Source organism: Desmodus rotundus, chromosome 2, assembly GCF_022682495.2.
Source record: "Desmodus rotundus isolate HL8 chromosome 2, HLdesRot8A.1, whole genome shotgun sequence".
NCBI classification, from domain to species: Eukaryota; Metazoa; Chordata; class Mammalia; order Chiroptera; family Phyllostomidae; genus Desmodus; species Desmodus rotundus.
Window position 1 is genome coordinate 200,864,825 of NC_071388.1, and position 22,928 is coordinate 200,887,752.

General features: G+C 42.0%; 1 protein-coding gene across 1 annotated transcript in view; it reads left to right on the forward strand.

Moving 5' to 3' along the window:
- COL4A3 (collagen type IV alpha 3 chain) overlaps positions 1-22,928 on the forward strand; it is a 123,602-nt gene that overhangs the window by 82,569 nt on the left and 18,105 nt on the right. The window contains exons 23-37 of the mRNA XM_024563858.3: positions 84-179; positions 3,280-3,350; positions 4,063-4,245; positions 5,846-6,014; positions 8,179-8,271; positions 8,894-8,998; positions 10,609-10,706; positions 11,274-11,424; positions 11,758-11,871; positions 13,570-13,737; positions 16,946-17,035; positions 17,376-17,510; positions 19,811-19,909; positions 20,652-20,741; positions 21,080-21,219. Coding sequence (XP_024419626.2) covers positions 84-179; positions 3,280-3,350; positions 4,063-4,245; positions 5,846-6,014; positions 8,179-8,271; positions 8,894-8,998; positions 10,609-10,706; positions 11,274-11,424; positions 11,758-11,871; positions 13,570-13,737; positions 16,946-17,035; positions 17,376-17,510; positions 19,811-19,909; positions 20,652-20,741; positions 21,080-21,219 — 1,802 coding nt within the window. The remainder of the gene's footprint in view (positions 1-83; positions 180-3,279; positions 3,351-4,062; positions 4,246-5,845; positions 6,015-8,178; positions 8,272-8,893; positions 8,999-10,608; positions 10,707-11,273; positions 11,425-11,757; positions 11,872-13,569; positions 13,738-16,945; positions 17,036-17,375; positions 17,511-19,810; positions 19,910-20,651; positions 20,742-21,079; positions 21,220-22,928) is intronic.

The following is a 22,928-nucleotide window of genomic DNA, read 5'->3' on the forward strand; positions in this document are numbered from 1 at the left end:
AGAAAGGACTGTGCACTTGGAATCTGTCCTTTCTGCGGCTGTGGTGTGGGTGTGTGAGTAACACGAGCATACTTCTGTTGCAGGGGAACCAGGCCTCTTGTGCACCGAATGTCCTTATGTCCCAGGGCCTCCGGGCCTCCCAGGACTGCCGGGGTTAGATGGCATGAAAGGAGTCCCAGGTACAAGCTACATTTGCAAACAAGTATTTTTGCAAGTACAAAAGGTCCCATTCACTGGGTGATGGAAAAGGGTAGCAGACTACTGGATGTCCTGATGTGGTTTGCATGAACTCGGCGGGAGATTTTCCAAAAACATACTCTGTTAACATACAGTAAGACAAAGTCACATAAAAGCTGGCGTTTCCCCCTGTTTCATTTCAGTTCCTGAACTCTAGCAAACTGTTGTGTTTTCCCAGAATTGTAAACTCAGAATCTTCCAGGGAACCAGCAGGTAACTTGGGGGACTGAGGCAACCGTTCTAAACACACACCACGTTTTTCTTCCACAAACAGATAGGCTCTTTCCTGGTTTTTTCTTGAAAGGTGCCCCCCTTCTCTGTTCATTTGTTCATATCCCCACTTGTGATAGAGTTAAGGGTGTACGCACTATTTCACATTTTTAGGGATACTAGCGCAATAAAAAAAGTATAACAGGTGCTCAAATAATGCCATTTCATTCAACATTGTTTCATTTTAACGTTGATGAGATGCCATAGGAACTTAATTCTTGCTTATATCAATTAGTGTAGGTAAGATTTTTTGTCAAATTGCCCACATCATTCCACCGCAGTTCCCAAAACCTATCAAAGACATTAGGTGAGGACTAATTGAACACCACTGGCCTCTGTGCAGGGGACGATAGAGAGTAGTGGGGAGTGTGGTAAACTGGGGGGCACATTGAAAGGACCCTTCAGACACTCAACTCCAGCCTGTTAATTTGTTAATAAATCTTGCCAGTTTCATAAGAGGAAAGAAATTAGAAATTTTATCTAAAAATCTTGTATTTTTAACAAAAATATTAGCCATCAATTTTTGAAGGAAGATGAAATAAAGCACTTGTCACCCTGTGCCAAACAAGGGCCCTCCACCCCAACACTATTGCTCCAGGCTGTCCCTGCCTCTGCTGGCCTTCATAGAACTGGCTGTGGACAAAACCTTGGAGTAGAAAACATCTATGTTAGTTGGGTTTCTCTACCCTCTCTGTCCCTCCCCTGGCTACACAGGGCCTCTCACATGTACCACAAACAGTCCTGGTTTTGCCATTGCACCTTGGTCTTTAGACACCGTTATTAAATTATTTACATTAAGCAGTAAGAGCTCAAGTTACAGAGCCCTTGGTCAGTGTGCGAGGCACTGTTCTAGGTGTTGGCATGCCATATATGTCTCCACACCTTGCTCCTCTCAGCAACCCTAGAGGTAAGTGCTGTCTTAGCCCCATTTGACAGATGAGGATGTTGAGGCATATGATGACGTGGCTAGTAAGTGCTAGGAGCCTGGACTCCAGTCCCACCAGCCTCCTCCAGAGGCAGGCCTTTCCCTCTACACTGCATCCCTGAATTGCTACACCAGGACAGCCCTGAAGGCAAATTAATGCAAAGGTCTACCCACCAACATACATAACAGGATGTGTGTATGTTACCACCATCCAGTGACATCATCAATGGCCAGGGGTCTTTGGGGAGGCTGGTGCTCAGCCCAAGGAAACAGGCTAATGGGGGAAGCTGTGGGCACCATGGACAGCCAACAGAGGACATGTGTTCAGTCGGGGACCCTTTGTCACTCTCAAGCCCTACCTGCATCTTTGTCTTACTTATTTTAGTCTTGTTTTATTACAGTTGTCCCAATTTTTCCCTCTTTGCTCTCCTCTGCCCACCCCACCCCCTGCTCCCACAGTCAGTCCCCATCCTGTTGTCCATGTTCATGGGTCATTCGTACACGTTCCTTGACTAGCTCCTTCCCCTTCCTTCCCTCCTTGTCCCCCTCCCCCTATTCTCGGATCGCTGTCAGTGTGTTCCTTGTCTCCATGCCTCTGGTTCTGTTTTGCCCCCTTGTTTCTTTCCTCCCTGCATCTCTATCAACACCTTAGTGACTTTGTCATCCCTGCCCTCTGACTCCCTGAGACAGGCCTGCGAGGAAAGAAGGGGCAAAGGCCAGAGGGCACGTTCTTCCTGCAGCAGCTATTCAATGCCCAAGTCTCTGGGGCAATGTTCCATTAAAACAAAAACTAAAAGGGAGGGAAGAGATAAAAGGAAAGCAGTCATTATTATCCCGCATTCCCCTTGAGTGACCTCTGACCCAAGGTTGGGCAGCTCCCTGCTGCTGAGCTTTCCTTGTTTCCCCGCATTGGCCCGTGACAGGTGTAGCTTGAAGAACGTATGTGTGTGTGTGTGTGTGTGTGTGTATATATGCAGTAAAACCATTCAGATTGCTGTCAAAACATATATATCCTGGCTTATACCTTGCAAAAAATAAAATCTGAACGAACGTTTGTTCATAAACTGACCTGAGATTCATGTGAAAGATCCTCTAAAGAAATCATGTTTACAGAGATGCTTAAGTACCTATAGTAAGTATAAAACTGTGCAGCAAATGCAATTTGGCAGCAGACATCCAAAGCCTTAGGAAAGTTTGTGCCTGTTGGCCCTGCCGTTAACCATTTAAGAGTTTATTGTAAAGAAAATAATTGGATAAATTTGGAGAAGTATTGATAAATATCCAGAGATATTTATCATAGCATTGTTTACAACAGCTAAAGTTAAAAAAAAAATCTAAATGTCTAAAAACAGCAGTTAGCTGAATAAATGATTGTTCACTCACACCACAGGCTATATGTACCCATTTAAAGTGAGGCCATAAATCTATATTTGTTAATTTCTAAGTTATAAGTATATATTTATGTGCATTTATGGCTATAAAATTCTGACTAATATTCATGAAAATTTAGCAAATACTGTCATCTGGTGGTAGATTTATGGGTGATTTTCATTCTCTTCTGTTCAACTTTTTTACAATGAGCATACATTACTTTTATTGCCATAAAAAATGTGTCTCTTTAAAATTATACAGACAAGAATCTCAGGAAGCTAAAAATTTTGAGTTCTTGTGTTGTTTACATTTTCTCTTAATCTAGTGATTTACTCCCATTCTCTTCTTACACTGTATGAAGATAGAAATTGTCTTTCTTTGCCCAAGAGAAACACCCCACTTTTTTCACACACTGTATCACCCTCGCTGCTCAGAGTCGGTGTCCAATGAATAGTTATTGATTTATTGCTTTTCAGGAGGACAAGGAGCACCTGGCATTAAAGGAAGCCCAGGTTCCCCAGGAAGTGTCGGTCTCCCAGGATTTCCAGTAAGATTCCATAGTTTCACAGCTTTCATTTCAGTTTGGAGAGCGGGCACTCGGTCTGGAAATACAGTTGTACCACACATAGGTTATCAGTGTGGTGCCTGGCAAAGCGTGGACACTTACCAGACACTTGTCAATTAAATGACTGAATGAATGATGTGTGAATGAATTAATGAATTTAAAGAGATATCAGAGACAGGAAGCAAATGAGTGGTGGCCTGGAGCAGAGGTTGGGAGCAGGGATTGACTGCAGATGGCTTTGCGGGAATTTGGGGGAGTGATAAAAATGTTCTAACACTGAATTGGGTGATTGTAGCATAAATGTACACATTTATTTTAAAAGTCATTGAATTGCGTTCTTACAAAGGACACATTTTATGGTATGTAAATTATGCCTCAAGGAAGTTGTTAAAAATTTAAATTTTGATTATCATAGTGAATCAGAAAGTCATATGTGGGTAAATATATTTAAATTGAATTATCCAGAGAGGCATGTTAAAATTTACCAATATTCTAACATAATCTGCATTATGATGAATATTGTATCATTTGTATGTGCATCATATTGTATTATATTATTGTGTGTGTTGCGTTATCTAAAAATCTGTACATGTTCCACTCAAATTAAAAAGTTCTTGTTGAGATTTTTTTTTTTTTTTTGAGATTGACCAAAACAACTCTACCCAAAAGCAGACTCATTTCTCTACCACCCTAGGGATTCCCGGGTGCTCAAGGTGACCCAGGACTTAAAGGAGAAAAAGGTGAAGCGCCCCAGCCAGTTGGACAAGTAGGTGACCCCGGGGATGCAGGGCCCAGAGGGCAGCCTGGACTAAGGGGCTTGGATGGCACTCCTGGGACCCCTGGAGTAAAAGGATCACCAGGACCTAAAGGCGAACCGGTTGGTATCTAGTAACTTTTTCCAAATTATTCTCCCTGTAAGTGACGTGCTTTGAAGTTAAGACATAAGGTGATTTTCTTTCAAAAAAATTGTTGGCCACTCAGCCCTGTTCATCTCTCTAACTGCACAATGAGGCGTCTTCAAACCAGAGCAAGTATTTATGATGTTTCGACAACATAGGTAGCCCTTGATGGATTTTTTTAGGACAAATAAAATTCTCCATGATAATGACCTTGACTCATACACAAATTACAATTTCACATTTGTGTCAAATGAATTTATAAGAAATTCAGAAAATGATTACCAAGGGAAAGCTTTAGTCAGTATTTTAGGGGCAATGTTTATTCTTTACAATAAAAATAAATGCATGAGTGGACCGAAGAGTTAGGGGTAGGGTAGTCAAATAAAGAGATCAATTGTTTTGTTATTGACAGTATGTAAGCTTATGTAAATCTGATCTCTTTGCACGAGATAGAATCCCTCACGGTTCATTCGAGAGATTCCTATCAGGAAGTTTGCAAGGCAGGCAGCCCAGCCAGCCCGGTCTATGGCATGTCAGCCTTTCCCAGGGTGAATCCGTGTCAGCCAGTTAAAAGGGCCCCACCTCGAAGAGGGAAACTTGGCAAACAGCTTTAAAGGTTCGTGTACAGATCCCTTACTGCCAGAATATGAACTGTGACTCCCCAAGGTGTAGATATGGTATGCAGCCTTTCCTGAACCTTTTGGACAACAAAGCTCTTTTCTGGATGGGAGCAGCTGGCAAAGACAGTGATGCTCAGCCCCTCCCTCGGCGAGCTGCCAGGCTGTCCCCCAGGTGGTAGCCGGGCTTGTGGACGGAGAGTCTGGAACGCTTTGGGTGTTATGTTAATAGAGTTCATGTGACACTCCCATACGTTATTTGTATCTCCCTAGTTTCTTTATTCGCTCTGGTGGAGATGTCCCAGAAAGTGAGAGAAAACCAAGGAGCTGATTTGTCATGCTTTAGGCCCTGTCATTTTAAAAGAGGGACAAGGACCACTTAGCCACGTGTTGATACCGAACAATGAAAAATTCAGTCTGTGTTGAGGAGGAAGTTAGTTGTCAAATTCAGCTTCTTTAAAACATTCCATTGATTTTCAGTGTTACAACCTACAAAATATTTTAAAGAGACATTTTATAAGAAAAAAATTAATACAGATGGCATATCTGTATATTTTGTAAAGGAAATGCCTGGTGAAAACCAAACAAATAAAAGTATGCTTTTCCTGGTTTGATTTTAGAAATGTACCATTAACATGAATGTCGTTTCCTTTTGAACTGTTGGCCGATTTGAGCTCCGTTTGAGGGTCTGTTATCACATGGGTGGCATCCCACTGTAGGACATCTCTAGAGGACCTCAGAGTTCCAAGTGGATGAAATGCAGCTGAATGCCAAAGGGCACAGAACCGCAGAAACCACAGAGCACCCTCATCTTAGTAATGACTCCCTTCACGTGGCAACTGCCTTTTAACCCAGCGCCTTCTCAGCGATGGTCTAAGGGCATTCACAGTCATGGTACTGTTAACCTGGGTCAGGAAATACTGGAATGAAGCACCCAAACGTGTTCTTGTTTTCACCACAGGCCCTCTATGGTGTAAAGGGGGACCGGGGTCCTCCAGGGGATCCTGGCATCCCTGGGCCCCCAGGACCCACAGGACCAGCTGGCCCACCAGGCTATGGACCTCGGGGAGAGCCTGGTCCGAAAGGCACCCAAGGAGTTCCTGGAGCCCGTGGGCCACCTGGAGAAGCCGGTTGGTTAGTTTTCTTTCCAGTCCTGTTTTCCTGTGGAGTGGGTGGATGGTTCCTAGGGCCAGGGGAGCTCCCTGAACACGGGTAGATATATAGGAACTTGTTTCTAATAAGTAGAACATGTCAACCCATAGATAGTTGGAAAGAACATCTAGGACATATTAAAGAAAAACCTATTTTTTCCTGTTACTGAGCAATTCAGCTAAAATTTCCTAGGACAGTCTATATCCATTACTGACATAATAAGTATGTGGAATGAATAGACCCTAAGGGATGAGTGGAAGTCAGTTCCTGTAAACAAAGGGGAGGCAGAGACCCATGAACTTGATCTTGAGATGCTTCTTCTAGGTCTCAAGGGTCCACTAATGTTATTGCGGATTTGTCCATTTTGATTCATAACCTAATAAACCATTTATAAAGAAAACTTCAAAACAGCCAAGGCAAAGGAAGAAAAGTCATTTCACAATACTTTTAAAGGCCCAGTAACTTTGGGGTCCACATGTACCGAACGGAGCGGCTGGATTCAGGAGGCATCGGATCCTCAGTGTTTCTCTGTGATGAAGAACGTGGGGGAATACGGGAAGCACACGATACTGACAGTTCTAAATAAGTAACGCTACCCTGGCCAAGCTTTACTCCTTAAATCACTGTCAAGGGGGAGACCCAATGAGCCAGTGGTCTCCTAATCTTTCCATAGCACCCCTCAGTGGATAAAAAATTTTGAGTGGTCATCCCCACCCAGAGTATTCACATCAAATCGTAAGCATGCATCTCTGTCCACACATGTATGTAAAGCTTATTCCATGGTTATATTGCAATGTATTCTTTTCTGTGCCTCACTTTGAGGCTGCTGTCCAAATCTACCTCACCACTTAGTTATGTGGCCCAAAAGCTAAGAATGCTTTTTTTTAAATGCTGGGGAAAAACTTTTGAACTCCACTTTGTGACATGTGAAAATTCTGTGAAATTCGGGTTTCGGTGTCCACAGATAGTGTGTCACTGGACACAGCCCCACCACTCACTAACGTATTCTCTCCAGCTGCTCCCATGCTCTGGCGGCAGAGTGAGTCGTGGCGGCAGAGGCCTCGTGCACGCAAAACCGAAATTCCCTGCTGTGTGGCCCTTGACAGGAAAAGTTAGCTCAATCCTCTTGTAATCCATCTTCAAACCTTCTTCTGCTGTTTCTAACTGTGGATTTTTTTTTAAAGATTTTTATTTATATTTTTAGAGGGAGAAAGAGAGGGAGAGAAACATCAATGTGTGGTTGCCTCTCATGCACCCCCTCATGGGGACCTGGCCCACAACCCAGGCATGTGCCCTGACTGGGAATCGAACCAGCGACCCTTTGATTTGCAGCCCACACTCAGTCCACTGAGCTACACCAGCCAGGGCTCTAACTGTGGATCTTTAGTGAAGGATTCCAGTGTCTTAAAATATATTATCATCAGATTTTCATATATATATATATATGTATATATATATACACACATACAAGTGTATATATGTATATGCATACATATGTATATATGCATATTTTCATACACACACACACACACACACACTTGTATATACCATACTAATCACTAATGTGTTTTTAATATTGGCCACTGTGGTCAGAACATCAGCTGAGATCTTAACCAGCTGGGTAAGCATCCTTTCCACAGCAATACATGAGGACCTCGTCAGGGAGGGGTAGGTCTGTCCAACCTCACAGACCTTCCAGAGCACGAGGCCTCGATTCACGCCCAGATCAGCTCCGTTTCGTGGCGTGTGCAATATATACTACCCTGACTTCCTGGGAAAACTAGTCACCCAATCAATCAGTACCCTACCAGTGTTCGCCAATACTTAAGCAGAGTTTGTATTGTCAGTTACTTTTAGCCTAGGCTCCTTTCCAATAAACCAACACGCTGGGCTATTAATTAAAACAAGGCTTAGGTAATAATAGGGGCTTATAAATATTTGTCAATTGAATAAGAAAATTTCATTGGGCAGGTCATTTAAGCCAGTTCTGAAGTCAATGTAAGCAGGCACAGTTTTTCAGATTCCTTGGAATATGTCTATAAACTCTTCATTATCGTATCATATACTATTTATATTATATTCTCTTTCTGAACCCAGAAAAGCTTCAGTATGCACACTAATCTTATGATCATGATTTTTAAGGCCCTAAGGGAGAAGCTGGTTTTTCAACTCCAGTCCCTGGACCCCCAGGACCTCCAGGGCCCCCAGGCCGTGCCGGCCCCCAGGGTCCACCTGGTGAGTATCCCCTTTGCCAAGCCTGGCGCACGGCATCAGATGGCACCCTGACTTTCCTGGAACAACATTGTCCCCATTTTAAGGAAAAAATACATTCATTGGCTCCCAAAGAGAGCACAGGCCAGTTTTGTCAGAGAACCAGACAACAGGCAGGGGACTTACTGTTGTCCTTTGAAGTTATCCAAATTATTCCCATTGGTGCTTCTGATTCCAAAAGAGAATTGATATAGTTACTTTAGAAGAACTGGCAAGCAGAACACTCTTCATGGTTTTTGGTAGAGGAGCAAGGAATGGTTGCCCGTGGTTACTATAGTGCCCACAGGTTATTCATTGGAAAACTTAACTTCTTTGGCACTATGATCTAAAACTTAATTTTGCATGTATGGAGGGAGATGTATATAGTTCAAGATAGCTAGAATATTTCTTTTTAGGAGTTAAGGCATATTTTCAAAATCATTTGCAGTTCCTAATGAGTAGTCCATTGGATAGGAATGGAGAGGAAGTCTGGGTTATGGTTAAATTATTTCTTAACACCCAAACGTGTCTGGGATGACGCGGAATCTTAGGCATTTGGTGTTCGGGCAACATAAAGGAAAGCTGCTGATGTGGATGTGTCGTTAAGGTTTCCCTGGACCCAAAGGACGATATGGTGACCCAGGAGTTCCTGGGCCTGACGGTGATCCAGGAATTCCAGGAACTGGATTCCCTGGGCCTCCTGGACCCAAGGGTAAGTTAACAAACTTAAAACATAGGTCCCTTGTGGACACGTAGAAACTATAAATATATATAATGCATAACATGAGAAATATCCCTAATCTCTTTTAAAGTGATGTTTTCCATCCATTTTAAATGGGGAAGAAAGTCATACAATAACATTAGGTAAAAATGCTTAATTCACTTTGATGCATGCAGTCTCATCTCAATCATATTTTTTGATGCATATAAAAAAACTGGAAGGAAATTCACCATAGTGATTCTTCTTGATAACAGGATTATGATGAGTTCTTTCCTTTCTTCTTAATAAATGCCTAGTTTTTACATTTATGCATTTATTCACTTTATATCACTTTATATACTTCTAATACAAAGAGAACTATTAAATCGTACATAGCCGATTTCCTTATACACTCCAAAATAAAAATCACAGAAGTTATTTTCCTTTAGGAAAACAAAAATGCTGTTTCTCATCTCAGGGGATACCCCAGAGAAACCCAGATGCTGAGAACTTGAACAGGATACCTGAGGCTCCCCACTGACAGCCACATCAACGTCCTGTCAGGGGGACTGGACGGTCACACAGAACTTCAGATTTTACAATACCTTTATGTTTGTTGCAATGTTATTTAAAGTGTTTGTCAAAGTATAATCCACTCTTGGTGCTTCACCTCTTAAATTAGTGTATCATCAGTGCTTAGTATACATCAGTTGTGCCCAAACATGGGAATATGGACCCCAGTTTATGAGTATTTGAAATAAGAAATGTAATCAGAGTTTTCATGTGGCCCCAAGAATGGCTTTGACTATAATTCCTTGGACCCTGCATGAAGACAACTGCCTCTTCGCTGCATCCCCTGGGAGCCGCCTTCTGGAAAGAAACTAAACTGTGGGCACCAGGACTGGCCTCAGAGCTCCTGGAAGGCGGAAAGTAAACATTTCCCAGTGAAGCCTGATGAATCCCACGGACTAACCGGTATTTAAAATTGGTCCAATTAGGGACACAAAAGAACCCTCTGAAGGCAGCTTTGCTCCATCAGCCGTTTCCTCTTCTGAACCACAAAACAGCAAAAAGAATGTGTGTGACTTCTTTATCAGTTCTCCCATCACAAGTGCGTAACAGAGCAGTTAACTCATTCCATTCAGGGGCTGCCATACGGCATTCGAAGTAATTTTCCTGGACAATCCATGCTGAGAAAGGCTAGTTAAGCACTAAAAACGCTGTATATGTTGATCGGGGTCATGCTTGCATAGATAGATATATACACACACATGTAAATACATATTTGGCTGTACACGCAATGTAAAATATACTTTTTTTTAAAGTCATCCAAATGGTCAACCAAGATCAGTGGTTTAAAAAAAAATACTGAATCAAAACTGCTGTGGCACTAAACAACAAAAATAGAGAAAGTAACTTCAAAATTTGGGAACCAGTGTAATCTGATTTGGAATTGAATTTTTTAATTGCTAATTTAGCCACTGGCTTTCTCTACATCCAAACTTTCATAAAAATATCTACAGCTACTTGCCTCATAAAAACATTCGGTAAAATAAGAGAGATACCACCCAGAACCTTGTAAGAAGACTAATTATACGACCTTTATTATTTTTCCCCTGCAGGAGACCGAGGTTTTCCAGGAAGAAAAGGGTTACCAGGTCGTCCAGGAGAAGTGGGAAAGCCGGGGCTACCAGGAGAGCCAGGGCCCCCAGGAGCCAAGGTCTTTGAGATTTAAAATTCAGACTGAAGTGGGGAAGAGGAGGAGCAATTCCAATGTCTAGCCAGGATGTTCCTGCTATCTGGAGGCTCCATGTGCAGAAATTCTCAATACACTTGCAGATGATAGAGAGGATGAATTTTTTAGTTTCTCGCACCAACCCTCCCTTTTAGAAAGGAAAATAGAAGGTGTGAAAAAAAGACAGGTTTGCTTTTCTACTTCTTCCTTAATCTTCAGGAGCATTCATATTTAAAACGGGAAACTCTAGAAAGAAACATGGATGACTGTGAAAAAAAAAAGTAGAGACGTTTAGACTGTTTTCAGAAAATCCCACAGGGTTCTGAGAAAGTGGAGGCTCGGAAGAATTATTAAGCATTATTTTATTTTTAAAACTTAGCAAATAGAGTTGAAAGGGAGAGTGGATGGAATGGTGATGACTGTGAAGAAAGGGGCCCAGAACCCCCATGATGAAGATGTCATTTTCAAGTACAGACCCCTAAAGACCAGCCAGTAGTCGGTAAGGACTTAGAAGCATGATCTAGCAAAACTAACATAATTTCTGTGCTATAGGGAGAACCAGGACTAGCCATGCCTGGAGAACCAGGAACACCAGGTTTTCCAGGAGAAAGAGGCAATTCGGGGGAAAATGGAGAAATTGGACTCCCTGGATTTCCAGGTCCCCCTGGAATTCCAGGAACTGGAGGGCTTGATGGACCACGAGGTACAAGAGCAAGTGCGATTACTTTTCTCCCCTGAGCTCAGCTAAAATGTAGCAGGTTGAATGTGTAGGTGCTCTAGGGGTGAAGAATTCTCCAACACAGTTCTACATCAATAAATAGAACCTGTAGGGCCTAATTATGTTTCCATTCAACATTGTTGCTCTACCTTTGTTCTTCGTTCCTTCTTAGTGAGTGTCCTCTCTATAAAAACATAGTAATGGTATTAAATACTAGTCTGATTTAAGAGGGGAGGAGTTATAGGGGAATGCTTGGGATAGCAATACTAGGACCTTGAGTATTGGCCCCTGAATATACTCTTGGACTCTCTTTTACAGGGGATCCAGGGCAGCCTGGACCTCCTGGAGAAAGAGGACTCCCAGGAAGATGCATACAGGGTCCCAAGGGAGACCCAGGACTTCCAGGCTTAAATGGATTGAAAGGGCAAGAAGGTAAGGGGAGGGCCTCAAAACCTGTCCCTTGATGGGCAAGTGGCACGGGACTCCTGCTCTGCGCTTTGCTGTGTGCCGTGGAGACTGTCCAGCAACAAGTCCTGACCAGTGTTCAGCGGGAAATGGAATGAAATGTAAACAGGCCTTGGTGCCGTGGACTTGGTGCAGTGAGAGCCACCTGCAGAGCAGGAGACATGCAGTTCATATAGAGTTGGTTTGTGTCTTGTGAGAAAATATAAACCCTAAATATGTATATAGATGTATATTTACACATGTATGTATATATATAAACTCTCAGAAAAAGTTTTCCCTTTATAAGTATATTAAAGTGGTAAATTTATTTATCTTTCTTATTAAAATAGGGTGAATTTTCTGTTAAACGAGTTGTAAACTAAAATACGAGGTCTGTCCAGAAGGTTCCCAGCCATGGAATGTGAAAAATAGAGACATTTATTAAAGAAAATACCAGATACAAAAAACATTGTACATAGGACAATGATGCCTCAGTGACTTTCAAAATAGGCACAATTTAGACCTCACGCAGTTCTCCCAGTCACCATCAGCTGCCCTGTCGTATTTTCCTGAATTTCATGAACAGTCTGAAATCTCTTCCCTTTCAAAGGTGATTTTAGTTTTGGGAAAAGCCAGAAGTCACCGGGTGCCAAATCTGGGCTGTTGGGGGGCTGAGTCACCTGGGTGATTTGATGTTTCATGAAAAACTCTGCACAAGACGTGATGCGTGAGTGGGCACTTTGTTGAGATGAAGCTGCCAATCACCAGTTGCCCATAGCTACGGCCTTCTGAATCATCCGAATAGTTTCCGTGGAGGAATGTTCAAGCTTAATGCAAAATCTGATGCAGATTCATTGCTCTGCTCGCTCAGTCATTTTGAATGTGATAGTTACAAAGTACACATGTTCACTCAACAGTGTCTACCGCCCCCACTGACTAGTACAGTGAAGTCATCACTGCTTACGCCTGTTCATTCCGGTCCACTCTCCTTGGCTGCCAGGTTACGTCAATGTCATACAAACCATCCTCATTATATTAACAAAGGCTGGACTTTTTCCAGACGGATCTCATATGTAGTTGATTGCTTTAAATCAATCTAAAGGAAAGGGTATAAAAATAAATCTAAATTATGCAGACTAGAGAGTCCAGATGATGGGAAACTCACTCATCTTTTTGGCTCCTTTCAATCCGATCTGTGAACTCTTTCTGGGAAAAGTCCTTTACAACTCAGCTAATGCCTAGCATACCACTGTGTGTTCACAAAGAAATCTTTGGCCAAGGCACTCGTCCTTGTAATGGTGCTCTCGTTGTTTCCAGAGGCCTGCTCAATGTGAGTGGCACTGATCGTGCTCTGCAAGTTAAAGACTGAGCCACAGTCATTAAATGCGGTCCCAGGATGTGCCTGCAGGACCAGAAAATAGATCTAAATTCTACATTTTTATTACTGCCTGCAACATTGAAACAGAATGGTAAAGCCAGAGGGATCTTAAAATTCTTATAGGAGGGGAAACCGACCAACCAACCAACCAACCAACCAATCAGTCAATTTGATAAGTGTGTGGTTTATTTAGCCCAGAGTCACAAAGCTAAATATTTACAGCCATTAATTATCTCTGGAGTCGGTGGGGAAAGCACTTGTGTGTTCTTTCCATTCATTCCTTCCTTTCTTCATTCATTCATATTTAGGCAGAAAAGGCGAAACAGGACTAAAAGGAGACCCAGGGATTCCAGGCATGGATAGGTCAGGATTTCCTGGAGAACCTGGACTACCAGGAATGCCCGGTCATCGAGGTGAGATGGGACCACCTGGTCAAAAAGGATATCCGGGAAATCCAGGATTTTTAGGGCCACCAGGTATCCTTTCTTGTGCCTTTATTTATTTATTTTTATTGTTCAATTACAGTTGACATACAATATTATGTTAGTTTCAGATGTACAACATAGTGATGAGATATTTATATATCTTATGACGTGGTCACCTGATAAATCTAATACCCACACTACACCATAGTTACTACAATATGATTGACTATATTCCCTATGCTGTATTTTCCATCCTTGTGACGGTTTCATAACTACCTATTTGTGCTAGTTAGTCCCTTCACCTTTTCCCACCCATCCCCCAAACCTCCCTCCCCCTGGCAACCATCAAAACATCCTTTGTATCTGTGAGTTTGTTTTTGCTTTGTTTGTTCATTTATTTTGTTTTTTAGATTCCACATATAAGTGAAATCATATGGCATTTGTCTTTCTCTGTCTGATTTATTTCACTCAGCAGGATTCCCTCTGGGCTAGTGATTTCCAATCAGTGTGCCACAAGAATGTTAAAAACACGCAGCACCCGATTATTATTAGTCAGGGGCGCTGCCCTCTGGTCCCTGAGATGGTCAAACAAGACAATGACAACAGCCAACACAATCGGAGCCGTCCGGTGTGAATGAATCAAAATTATCCCTATTTTTTGGTCAGAATTTTAGCCCCTGAGATGAAACAGTTTGACCATCGCTGCTCTAGGCCCATCTGCCTTGCTGCAGATGGCAGGTTTTCTTTTCTTTTCTTTTTTATGGCTGAGTCATATTCCATTGTACATGTGCACTACTTATTTATCCACTCACCTACTGATGGACACTTAGGTTGCTTCCAGATCTAGGCTACTGTAAGTAATGCTGCGATGACCATATGGCTGTCTGTGTGTTCTCAAGTTAGTGTTTGGGGCTTCTTCGGATAAACACCCCGAAGTGAAATTGCTGGGTTCTTCTCTGTGTCTTACAGGCTTTATTTTAAAGTCCATTTTGTCTGATATAAGTATTGCAATCTCAGTTTTTTTTTCCATTTTCATGAAATATGGAAACAAAAGACTGCACGTGAGGTCTTTTGACTGAAGCATTTAATCCATTTACAAGCTGGGCCTGGGGCCACTTAACAAGAGGTACTGGGCACAGTGAGGCCAAGTGCTGCTTGTTTGGGGTTAGTGAAACTTCGGGAGATTTTAGGAAAGTCCACAGTATGAATCAAAATAGGCCATTTGTACAGAAAAGCCATTGGAAGTGCTTGGGTGGGCCCAGAAGCTGGGTGGGTGGGGTCTCAGGGAATTGCCAGTTCGGGTTGAACAGTGTGAGCCAGGCTGATGGAGACTTAGGTATGGTGTCTGCAGGCTCGGTGGGGGTGGGGGAGGATGGAGAGGGATGGGCTCAGCAAAAGAACATAGGCTTCAGCTGCACTTCTGTCTGGGAGAAAGCTAGCCCTCCAGCCCGCATCCTGAAGCCAGACAATTTAGTTCCTTCCCGTTTGTCCCGGGCACCTTCTGAGCTGCTGCCCCCATGCTGCAGTGCAGAGGAACCGAGTCCAAGTAAGTCAGAGTGGGGGCGCTTTAAGAGGAAGTCCTGGAATTTTAGAAGCCCACCGTCTCAGCCACAGTCCTCTCTGGTTTTTACAGCCAGAAGTTACAGGATTTCTCTTCCTGGCACTGGAACCCCGGGCAGGGGTCCTAGTGTGGGGCTGGGATGCCTCACCCCTCAGGGAGGGCCTGCACTGCCCAGATATCCCCTCTGGTTTTTATCTGCCATGTGAGTGTGGGACCAGCCCGTTCCGTGTCCCTCCCCTCCTCCCAGTCTCAGTGTGGCTGCTCCTTTAAATCCTTAGTTGTGGGACTTCTGCTCAGCTAGATCTCAGGCAGTCCTGAACAACAGTTCTGTAGTTTTGTTGCAATTTTGACGTAGTTGGAGGAGGCAAGCACAGCGTTCATCTACTCTGATGGGGAGAAGCCAGGAATCTGTGCTTTTTCCTTCCACCCTTTTCTTTCACCTTTTCCTTTAAGGTGGCTGTCTGAACTGGACACGGCACAGGCTTTGGTCTCTGTACTTCCCTTTCGGGTAGTGGAAGTTTCGTGAGTGATTCACAACGGGCTGCAGGGCAGGGACACGGTGGCCCCAGGATAATCACATTTCCCAGTGCCCCAGGGTGTCACTGTTTTTGCTGTGGAGTCCCTTTCATATGCTGCTGCTACAATGTATCTGCTAGCATTTTGTTCAGAATTCTTGCGTCTGTTTGTAAGAGGAACTAGCCTTTCTTTTTTCTTTTCTTCTGATGTTTTTGCCTGGTTTTGGATCAGAGGAATGCTGCTTTTATGGGACAAGACAGGAAGTGTTTCCTCTTGTATTTTGTAGAAGAGTTTGTGAAGAACGGGTATTTTTTAAACGTTTGGTAGAATTTGCCAGGGAAGTCATCTGGTTCTGGGCTTTTCTTTGTGGTAATTAAAAAAAAAAAAAACTAATTCAATTCCTTCATTCGTTATGGGTCTAATCAGATTTTTCTATATTATCTTGAGTCAGTTTTGTTAATCGGTGCCTCTTGAGGGGTCTGTCCATTTTCTCTAAGTTATCTAATTGCTGGCGTGTATAATAGTTATTCATAGCATCCCTTTATAATTCATTATGCTTCATCCCTATTTTCATAGTTCATATGTTTGGGAAGAATATTCCAATATTCTTTTCATGGCACAGAATCTCACTGACATTTCCTTTAGAGAAGCGCCCAGAATAACAACTTAATCTGCAAATTATTTTTTTATTCATATGACTGACCTGTTATCACAAGCCGGCATGGTTTCAGGCCCTAGAGGCACATCAGTGGACAAACCCCACCTCTGACAGTGGGGGGGGGGGCGGCAATAACATATGCATTAGTTATAAGTTCAACTCCAGACAACTTCTGTGAAGGAAGTAAAATAAGGGAGAATACAGAAAGCTACTGGTCATGGACTGGGAGGAGGGAAAGATCCCAAACTTAAGCATATTCCATGCTTACCCACAATGTGACCTGCTACTGGTGGCTTTCCCATACCTGGTGTAACAGAGATGGTTTACTGACCCATCTCCCAGACAAACAAGGTTCTTTGCCTGTTTACAGAAACCATTCCTTCCACTCCCAGTCTCTCCTTCTAAGTATAGTTTATTTTGTTTTATGGAGTTTAAGCTTACTATAGTTTATATACTAAGTGTAGTTTATTTTATTGCTTTTCCCCTGCTGCCTGTGTGCTGCCTGCGCTACTTTGTTTCCACAGGTGAAAGAGGAATGGTTGGGATGATGGGTTTTCCTGGCACCATTGGCCTCCCCGGGCCTCCTGGGAGCCCAGGCCCTCCAGGACAGAGGGGTAAGTGATGGTGGGGACTTCCAGCTCTCAGGAGGAAGGAACAGCAGAGTAAATTGTATTTTATTCTTTGAAGGGAAAGCAGTTCTGAGAGAACTGTGCATTTGATTTTGCTGTTTCCTGTGTTCCCTTTTTTCCTTTTGAATGGGATCATGGTTTTCCTTGCAGGCTCACATCATACCTGCACATAACTGCCTGTTTGGGGAAACTACTTATGAAGGTCCCAGCTCTGTTAAGCTTTTTGGCTGGTTTGTTTTGTTTTATGGTGAGCACGGTGAACTTTTGAATCCTTGTGAACTACTTAAAGAATTAAGGAACTGCTGTGTTTACTCCTGTCTTATAGGTAGCCTTGGAATTCCAGGAGCAAGGGGTGAGAGAGGACCCCCAGGAGCCAAGGGGGACAAAGGCACTAAAGGACCCCCTGGGCCTTCTCAGATACTCTCCTTCCTGGGGGACAAAGGAGAACCAGGCCTCAAAGGTACAGACGACCTTGAGTTTAGAACCAGAATTCCAGAGCTGATTCTGAGACTAAGAATTACCTGGGCAAGTCCTTCTGGCTGGCTAATGAGGACAGTGAGGGCCAGTGTCCCGTCCGTGGTCACACAGCCAGTTGCTGCCCAGCCTGACCTAGAACTGGGTCTCGTGCGCTTTGTGCAATAATATGTTGCCTCGTTAAAGCATAACTTTATTTCTAAGTTGTTTCTGCATTTTGGTCTGCTGTTTTTTAAATTTTCACTCGTCAGTTTTTAAATCATAAGCCTCCATATCCCCTATCTGACATGTAAGTGTGAAAACTAAACCCTTAGGAAATTCCATAAAAAAACCTCCACCCCAAATTCCACTATATTCCATCGACTGTCAGCATGAAGCTTTCTCACTGCACCCAAAAACTGCTTCCCGTGCTTAAAATCCTTCGGAGAATAATTATTAAAAAAAGAAAGTTTGTTTTAATTGAAAATTAATGCTTTAGAACGCTGTTAATTCTTAGCTGAAGTTATTAGGTTAAAATTTAAACACGAAATTATTTTACGTCGAGTACTTTCTATGACAGTTTTTGTTGTATGATTGATATAGCCAAATCAAATCAAGTTTTAAGAAAGCCTGACTTAATGATCTTCTTGACCAATTTCAATCCCAAGTAATTTTAGAAAAAGAGAGAATTGCCGGGTAAAGTGAAATATGTACAGATCAAACTTTCACCGAGGAGAAGAATAAAGAAAAATGCACTTATAGTTGCAAAACCATATTAAGTGTTGAGTAATTTGTAATACCTTTTGAGGAGGGAGATTGTATTCACTCAATATTTTTATGCTTGGCACATATAGTCCAAGTAGATTTGCTTTAGAACTCTGCACAGGATGCTAGAGACCACACTAGAAAGACTGAATAGTTGTCTTTCTCAGAGTTGGGAAGGACTTCACAGAAGTGACATCTGACCACGGTCCATTCACTGTGATTGAATCTAATTAATTTGCTAACCTAAAAAAAAAAAAAAAAAGGATAGTCATTAGAAAAATCAATTCATAGAAAGGTTTTCTTTATCCATAAAAAAAGTAAAGGCCTTTTAGGTAGTCACTATGTAATCTGGTATCAAAGAGATAGTTCAGTTCTGGGGCAAACAGAAGTTGGCAACACATTTTTTGCAATGGAATAGAAAGTAATACGCATTTTATTAAAAATCTGCTAGAACTGGTCTAAGCCAAGATATGCAAAATAAGTATTGCCACAAATGTCCGGTCCTCATAAATTGCCTACATAGGCACCACTCCACTGGACTATTCCAGCGAACTTAGGAAGTATTAGAAACATTTTGAAAAGAATATGAATGGCTTATCTGTGCCTACATAAACTAAAATTTGCCTCTAACACCATGAATGCACAATGGGTACTAATTTATAATTTAAAAATTCCTTTTGTGAAGCACGGAAGGACACATGCTATTTCTATGGTTCTAACAGAATCCTTTTCACTCACCCAAAGTTCAATATGAATGGAAACTGTCCTGTATGTTTTCTTTTGGGTTTTCAAATGCATAGCTGAGGAGCAGAGATCGGAAAACCACAAAAGGTCATACTGTTTAGGCCTCTCTAATTTAAATGCAATCCATTTTTTGAATCTTAATTTCTAACTCCAAGGCATCCGCTGCAAATAGGTGAGATATTGAGGGTAGAGATAAGCGCAACTGGGGGCGTCTCCTAAAGGAGTCTGCAAGGAGACTTAGGTCCATGCACGAAAAGACAGAGTAATATTTTTGGTCAAGAAAATAATGTAGTCAAACCCATGTTTTACAAAAGTAGCATAGTATTATGGGAAGTTTATGAGCTTTCCGGCCTTCAGAACTGGGTTCAAATCCCAACCTTACCACCAATGGACTGTGTGGCTCTAGTATTAGTCCCCTGACAACTTAGAATTAGTTTTCTCCCCTCTGCACTCTCTCTGGAAAGGTCGAGGAGAGACTGAGATTGCCTGCAGATTAAATGAGATAAATACAAGAAAATGATGTCTCTCATATGCTAGTTACTAATAAACCATTTAAAGTGTGAATATTATGATAACTGCTAGGTCTCTTTGAGTGTTAACTCACGCCAGCCACTGTGCTAACACTTCATCCATGTTCTCATTTAATCCTTTTTTAAAAAAGATACGTCCACATTGGCCCATTCTCTTAACAAATATTCCATATTCTGTTACAATAATATCTCATCCATTTTAATCAGGATGTAGGTAACTCTGATAAAATTCTAACCTATATTTTTAATCCATTGTTTTTAACTTTAGGATTCGCAGGAAAGCTGGGTGAGAAAGGAGACAGAGGCATCCCAGGATTACCGGGCCGGGAAGGATTCAAAGGGCCACCTGGGCCACCAGGACCACCAGGTAGAGCTGGTTTTCTAATAAGAACGTCAGGGTTTAAGTTTTCCCAGATCTAAATGTAACAAAAGTGTGTTTCTAGACTAACTGGTATGAAGGAATATGACTTCTGGTCCAATAGTCTTCCAACAGAAATTTGTTTCTGAAATAAACCAAAATGAAGGTGTGCGTAGCCAGCCTGTGTTAACTAAAAAATATTAACATACATGAAGTTCCACTTTTGTACTAAAAATTTTATTTTGAAACTGCCACTACACATTATAAACTTTAATTTATCACAATATCACACATAGAAGAAAATCAGACAAAGCTTTAGAGGTTTTTGAATTTGCTTTTCTTTTTTAAACAGGTTATTGAGTCTGCAAAGAATTTTTTAAACAATTAAAGTGCCCCGTTCCCTATGATCACATCAGTAACAACATATATTACACGGCAATACATTTTCAGTATAGAACTCTATTCCTATCTTGTCACAGCTGCCCCCCACCCCCTTTCCTGCTGGCCTCGGTCCTAGGATGATTTTGATGTTCAAAGTCCAGGCCTGCTGACGAGAGTCTGACTTTCTCTAATTTTATATTTCTGGGGCCTCAGGCCCCTCCTTCCATGAAGGCAAGAAGGGAGCTAACAAGCACTCAAACAGATGGACCAGCCGCTCTGGATGCATGCATTCATGCAACCAAGACATATTTGTTGAACACCTAGTGTCCAGGTACTACACAGAGTGTGTGACTGTTTATTTGTTCTCAAGGCCCCCTCGGAGATCCTGGAAGCCCTGGGAATCCTGGAGAAGCAGGACCCCGTGGCCTGCCAGGAAGCATGGGCAACATGGGGTTGCCAGGTAAAGTATAAAATCCTGTGATGAGCCGACAAGCTCATGATGGGTCCCAATTCTAGGTTTTTTGCGTTGTTTGTTCTTTGGTTTTCCACTACCAGGAAAGTTGGTGTAAAACAACTAGATTTACTTTCAGACAAATGTACTGTGTGCAACTAGTACACTAGTGAGAACAAAATAAATATTTACACTGTGTTAAAATCATCCATTATGACTGCCTGATACATTAATGATACTGAACAGTCAGCTTCCTTGGAGAAAGGTGGTTTGTGCAAAGGCCAGAGGTAGAACACATCAAGATCTCTGTGTTTACCTATTTTGTATGATTTATTTCCTAATTTCAGGGTCCAAAGGAGAGAAGGGAACCCTGGGACTCCCAGGTCTACCTGGAAGACCAGGCCTCCCAGGTACTCATGGTCTCCAAGGAGATAAAGGAGAGCCAGGTTATTCAGAAGGTACAAGGCCAGGACCACCAGGACCAAAGGTATAGAGGCAACCAAAGTATTTATATTTTGATGATGGAGTAGGTCCTTTTAAATATCAAGTATATGGATTCAATGTGGGCAGAGAAAAACATAAAATTATTGTATTTTCAGCTACTTATTTGGTTTTTTGAATCCTATCTTCACAACTGAGTATGCCTATCACCCAGCTGTCAACCTCTTAACTTATTTCCAGCAGTTTCAACTCCCAAGGAATTTCTAAGTGTCCCTGCAATTTAAGTGTGCTGCCAGAAGGAGGCAGTGATCAAAGGCTCACACAATCTAAAAGAGCAGTGGTTGTTTCTCCTGTGATACAAAGTGAGCCAGTCTCTGCTATGGACTTTTCTCTCACAGACTTGTGAAAATAAATTTCCAAGACTTGTCATCAAAAACACTTGACTTATTAAGCTATAATAAAAGATGTAAAATAAAATAACTTTAGAGCATCATCAAAAAGCAAACAAAATCCTAAAATCTGTACATTTATCCTACTTGTTTTGGAACTTTAATTATTTTCATTCCATTACACAGAACTTTATTTTCTCTCAATGTTGTGCCATTAACTAGAGGTTACAGCATGAAGCCCTTGTTATCATGCTGTAACAACCAAATATTTCAGTGAGGCTCAGTTTTTTGTTTGTTTGTTTGTTTGTTTAAGTTTACTTTCTTCCAACCTTTCTGTTACAATAAGAGCCAAAGCTTCTTCATTAGAGAATGATTAATTAAAATTTCCATAAGCAGGAGTTTTAACGTGGGATTGCATGCATCCCTAAAGAAGCCTGTAGGACTCCAAGAAGTCTGCTAATCTCCTGAAATTGACTGTAAAATGAATGAAAATTTTTGAATGGGAGAGTCTGTATTTTTTCTCAGACTTTCAAGAGTATATGACTCCAAAAAATATGAAACTTGTTACTTAGGAATCCTTTTCCTTGACTCTCTTTTGGGCCAATAAAATACTACCTTTCCTAGAGATTTCTACCAATCATGTTTTCCAATAGTAATGGCTAAAACAACAAGAAAGAACATTTTTAGAAGTCACACAGACCCAAGAAAGTAACCCTTTATTACGTGGGCCCCACATAACTTTCCTTTGCCCTTTATTTTTAGACTAAGTCCTCAGAAAACAAGGGAGACACTCTTTCCACCGAGATGTTTTCTCAGTGAGGAATCGTTTTATGCTTAACTCAGATTCAGTTCATTGTTTCATTTAGATTTAGGGTTTTCATAGGGAACCACGGAAGAAATGTGTAGAACTATCCATTGAACACAAAGTGAGCTAGTTTTACCAGGCTGGCAAATCATAGTAACAGAGTAGTATATTTGAATCATCTACTGTGGAGATTTTTGTAAGTACCCATCAAATCCACATGTGCTCGCTTATCGTAAAACCAAAGTCCAGATTTCATGAAGCAGCTTTTTCAACCTGTGATTGACATTCTTATTTTTATGCGTAGCATTTGCAGAACTTATATTCACTTGGTCTAACTATTTCTTTCCTACCCCTGAGTTAATCATCACAACTTGCAATTACACATTCATGTGATCAGTTGCGGTCTCCCTCTGGTCTCTAAAGCTCCGTGAGGGACTGTTGGCACCGCACACCTGATTATGGCCGCTGTTGCATTCCCGGGGAGAACCAGCCTCATGGCCCGAGGCCCGCAGTCACAAAGGTTGGGTGCTAAGGACTCCTCTCTGCCGCTACTGTTTTGCA